The sequence below is a fragment of the Sinocyclocheilus anshuiensis genome, unplaced genomic scaffold (genome assembly GCF_001515605.1).
Source record: "Sinocyclocheilus anshuiensis isolate Anshui unplaced genomic scaffold, SAMN03320099.WGS_v1.1 scaffold447, whole genome shotgun sequence".
NCBI lineage: Eukaryota > Metazoa > Chordata > Actinopteri > Cypriniformes > Cyprinidae > Sinocyclocheilus > Sinocyclocheilus anshuiensis.
This window is the reverse complement of record NW_015552615.1, coordinates 1882287-1887087: the sequence shown is the minus strand read 5'-3', so window position 1 is coordinate 1887087 and position 4801 is coordinate 1882287. Positions and strand designations below refer to the sequence as shown.

Below are 4801 nucleotides of genomic sequence, written 5' to 3'. Positions count from 1 at the left end.
CAACCCAATAGCTGGGTTTGTCCCTTTTTAACCCAGTGCTGGGTTATATTTAGCCCAGCATTTTTTAGAGTGTAGTGCATAAGTACATAGTGTATAAGTGCATAGTGTATAGTGCGTAATTTGGGATGCAGCTAATGATTTCATATTGCTTTGTCTGGAAATGACCATTTTATTTAGATGATGTTGTCAAAACACTCACATGCAATAGCAATGTGATAGTTGATACGGTTTCCTATGCAATGACGTTAGCCAATCATAACAGTGGCCGATCACTGACATGCCTTAAAGGACACGCCCCTTAAAACAGGTAGTTTTAGACAAAGGGTCAGAATGAAGGTCGAAAACAATAATTTTTCCACATATTTATTTGTTGTTGTTTTTTTCAGTGCAAAAAACTTTATTATAAATAAACCTCAAGAAATATATTAAAATAATAAAAAAAAAAAGTCATGACCCCTTTAATAATCATATAAAAGCGGGAGCAGCCATTTGTAATTTGATTGTGCAAAACGTCCGGTGTCATTTGCTTCCAGTTATTTTAGCATAACCAGACCATTATGCTGCTTGATATTGCAAAGTGGTATTAGTTATCATATTATATTAATTTATTATCGTAATCATAAACAGACGCACACTATTTGTAGCGCAAATAGTTTTACCGTTGACTGCACTTTGTTAATCATCTAGTTATTTACCTGTAGCGGCCAATGATTCGGAAGCCGGAAGTCTCGCACATTCAAAGAAAATAGCTTATTTCCGCGTTGTAAAATAAAAGGTGAATAACATCGACGTGATGTCTACTTTAACGAACTTACGGCTAGTTTGTTTTGCCGTTCTTTCTCGCGCTCTGTGCGGATCCGGTGCTGCTCCGCTCGTTCCCCCCTCCGGTTCTCCTGGTGGTCAACATAGACAACAGGTACATTTAACCCACTTTGAAGATGAACTAATCATATTTAGCACACCTGAAAGCTTTGAAACATACTCAGAGATTCGTTTGAGGCACTTACAATATCAGTTGGAAATATTTGTAATGCTTTTGAAAGAAGTCTCTTTTGCTCACAAAGGCTGCATTTATTTGATCAATAATACAGTAAAAACAGTAATGTTGTGAACTGTTTTCACTTGAATATACTGTAAAATGTTACTTATTCCTGTGATCAAATCAATATGCTGATTAGCTGCTCAAGAAATATTTATTATTGTTATATTATCAACAGTGTTGGGGGTAACGCATGCAAGCCCTGTCCAGATTTAAAAAGTAACGCAAAAGTAACGTAACGCTTTCCATAAAAAGTAACTAAGTAACGTAATTCGTTACTTTTTTATGGAGTAACGCAATATCGTAATGCATTACTTTTAAAAGTAACTTTCCCCAACACTGATTATCAATTATGAAAACAGTTGTGCTGCTTCATATTTTTTGTGGAAACCATGATACACTTTATTTTTCAGGATTTTTTGGTGAATAGAAAGTTCAAAAGAACAGCATTTATTTGAAAGAGAAATCTTTTGTAACATTATAAATGCCTTTACTGTCACTCCTGATCAGTTAAATAAATCCTTGATGAATAAAAGTACTAATTTCTTAAAACATCATACTGATCCCAAAGTTTTCAATGGTGATGTATCACAGTTTCCATGTGCATCACATCTTAGCAAATACACTCACATCATTTGCAAACACAATCATTTTCAGAAAACTCACATGTAGCTTGATGTTGTTTTATATTTTGTTAAGCCATGCATGCATAATTAACATAATTACAATTTACACAATACACAAATTAAACACTGACTGTAGTATATTTTGCTTTGTTTTTTATTTTCTATTTTTTATGTTCTCTGTATAGATGTTCAAGGAGTCATGCTTTTATTTGAAGGTATTTATTTATGTAGTCAACAGTTTGGCTCTGTGAAACCAGTCTCAGTCCTGCTGGAAAGAGCAGAGTAAAGCAAGCATGAGTTTCCATGCTGGTTAGACCTGGTTTGTTGCTGGTCTAGCTGGTAGAGCAGTATAGCCCTGCTGTTTAGCAACAAAACCTAGCTAGTCTATAGCCTTTTTCAGCAGGGTGATTTGAACAAAAGGGTTCACTTGTTTTATCATAGTTGCTGTGGTGAGGGTTTATTTATTTATTTTGTAATATGTGACAGTAGTTATGAAGAAATGCATTTAATTTTTATAAAAAAAAAAAGTCTTACAATCCGCTGGGTGATGTTGATCAGCTCCTCTTCTTCTTTCTTTCTGCTCTCAAAGTGAGCCTCAATGAGCGTCTGTAGCTCCGTCAGGTCTTTCTCCATACGTTTGCGGTGAATATCCTGAGGATATGGTTTTGAAGGTAATTATGTAATAATGTACAGTACGGTAGAAACTACTCGTAGCACATGTTTAAGACAGTGCAGGTCATATAACACTGTTTAGTTTAGTAACAGAGTGATTTATTGGCACGACAGTTATTAACGTATATCTGTATTGTGAAAGCATTTGCAGCATTGTTGCTGACAAGGACAACACCTCAAAGCAAAATTGCAGTAGTAAACAAATTAATACAATGTAAATAAATGAAGGAAGCGTATGCTACAATAATTAAAAGAAATCTGATGCACCATAAAATAAAAAAATACTCACATCAAAATCAAATTTCTCTCCATCAGGAATTTTGGGAGGCACCAAAGCTGGCACAAAGGGTCTAATAATCAACAACAATGCATTAGTATTTTTTTTTCATGCTAATGGTCTTACATTTGGAAATGCATTGTTATACATTATACTTTATATATAAGCTATTTATATTTTATTTTGCATAAATTTGAAAGTTTTACTTACTTATGCTTTGGTTTTGTTTCTCCTGCATCATCCGGTTGGCAGGAGAGTAAAGAAAAAATTACAAATGTATGACTTTGTTGCTGATTATTTTACTGTTGTTTCTTTTAAAGGGGGTCAAAGGTGATCAGGGCTCAGTTTCTAGGGTGAAACCAGTTTTGAGAGAGTCTGATGTTATCACTTTACCTTCTTCCCCAGGTTCCTCAGCAGCATCTAAATAAGAAAAGACAGCTATGTCAGCTATGACTGCAATGTGAAGATCCACAGCATTGACGCGAGACCCAAGAGATACAGAGAAGCCCTGAAGACACGTCTGTTAGCAGAAACTAAAAGGTATTTTGTCTAAAAAAAATCTGGGTGGTCACCATTGTTTTCAGAGTATTTCAGGTTAAGAAATCTGGAAGTGCTTGAAACTTCTTAAATATGATGGATGTATTCCGTTAAGCTGACAATAACTGACATTGATCTAAAGTTCATCCCATATGTGTCACCCTTCAGTGACTTTGTGAAAGTATAATTATTGGGTGTTGTTGATGGGATTATAAGCACTTGCTGAATGATCCTGTATTTAATTACCTGCTTGATGTGGATTGGGTGTTTGCTTCCCACTGACCTCTACAAGCCCTAAAAAATAACACATAAACAGGAGGATTTACCTGAAAACACATTATGATCAATTTGAAGTCTTGCCCTGTGTATCATTATACAATATTTGTGTAGGCTACATTACTTAATTATTAACCCTAAGTAATTATAATTCTGAAGTACTAATATACTAAAATAAAAATGGTGTAGGAGTTACATTGAAACAATTTGAACTAAGAAATTGGTAGTAAAATTCACAAATAATTACAAAGAAATGGCAAATAACACACTGAATAAAAGTAGAAAGATAGTGAACAGTGAACCTAACAAAATAACTGTTATTTAAAATGATAAATATTTTACTTGTATTAATATTAACATGCATTATCCATTTTATTAAAGCACACAAATGAAGCTAAGAGTGTTAATTTTCAGTCCTTAATCAAAAGTAATAGGCTAACTAAGAAATGATATGATGCATGAAAAATTGCCTTATGGCTTAAAAATGAAGCATTATTTTCATTCTTTTAAATTCATAAATTAAAGGTACATTGGATTTGTTTATCCAAATATAATTTACCCTTGTTTTATTTTGGGACATGCTCTTGACAAACTTTGTGAGATTTACCCAACAACATCATCTGTTTTATTAGTCCATAATGGCAAACATTTTTAATGTATATATTAAAATAATTGTGACACTTTATCTCACAAATAGGACTTTCGCACAATTCTGTATTTATATAAACTTGCAATCTTTTTTTTTTTTTACTCCAGTGCAGAAAAAAAAATTGTGAGATGTAAGCTCATAATTCTGTGAAAAAAAGTAAGAATTGCGAGATTTAGATTTGAGAGTTTTGAGAAAACCATTTTTTATTGTGATTTTATATATACAATTGCAAGAAAAAAATTGATTGTGAGATAGAAAGTCACAATTACCTTTTTTTTTATTTTTCATCCCATGGCAGAAAAAAAGCTTGCATACAAATCTCATTCATTATTAACTGTGGCTTTAGCAATAGCATTAGAACAAGCGACACTACCTTCCTCCCCCTGCTCCTCTACCTCCTCAAGCACCTCCTCATCCTGCAACTCCTCTGTGCAAAGCAGACGCAGACAATGTGAGAACATAATCATGCATATGCTTGCAAATGAGCAATGCATGCATGCAAAATACACAGACTCCCAAACACACGCTTAAAGGGTTAGTTCACCCAAAAAAGTGCATTGCTTCTGTCCAAAAGAAGTGAAATAAAAAGCGCCCATCCATAAAAAAAAAAAGTGTCTCGCACGGCTCCGGGGGATGAACAAAGCCCTCCTGTAGAGAATCGATGCGTTTTTGTAAGACACATATCCATATTCAAAACGTAATAATCACTTTAATGTAGCTTGCGC

The 4801-nt window shown here is 34.0% G+C and overlaps 1 protein-coding gene and 1 long non-coding RNA gene across 2 annotated transcripts in view; one reads left to right on the top strand and one right to left on the bottom strand.

Annotated features, from left to right (window-relative positions):
• The window catches only part of tnnt2b (troponin T type 2b (cardiac)), a 9245-nt gene extending 6931 nt beyond the window's left edge, over positions 1-2314 (bottom strand). The window contains exons 1-2 of the mRNA XM_016457156.1: positions 2200-2314; positions 816-893 (exon numbers count right to left, since the gene is read on the bottom strand). Coding sequence (XP_016312642.1) covers positions 816-893; positions 2200-2298 — 177 coding nt within the window. The 5' untranslated portion in view covers positions 2299-2314. The remainder of the gene's footprint in view (positions 1-815; positions 894-2199) is intronic.
• LOC107666067 (uncharacterized) overlaps positions 2262-4801 on the top strand; it is a 12252-nt gene continuing 9712 nt past the window's right edge. The window contains exons 1-2 of the long non-coding RNA XR_001631632.1: positions 2262-2336; positions 3020-3154. This is a non-coding gene — a long non-coding RNA (uncharacterized LOC107666067). The remainder of the gene's footprint in view (positions 2337-3019; positions 3155-4801) is intronic.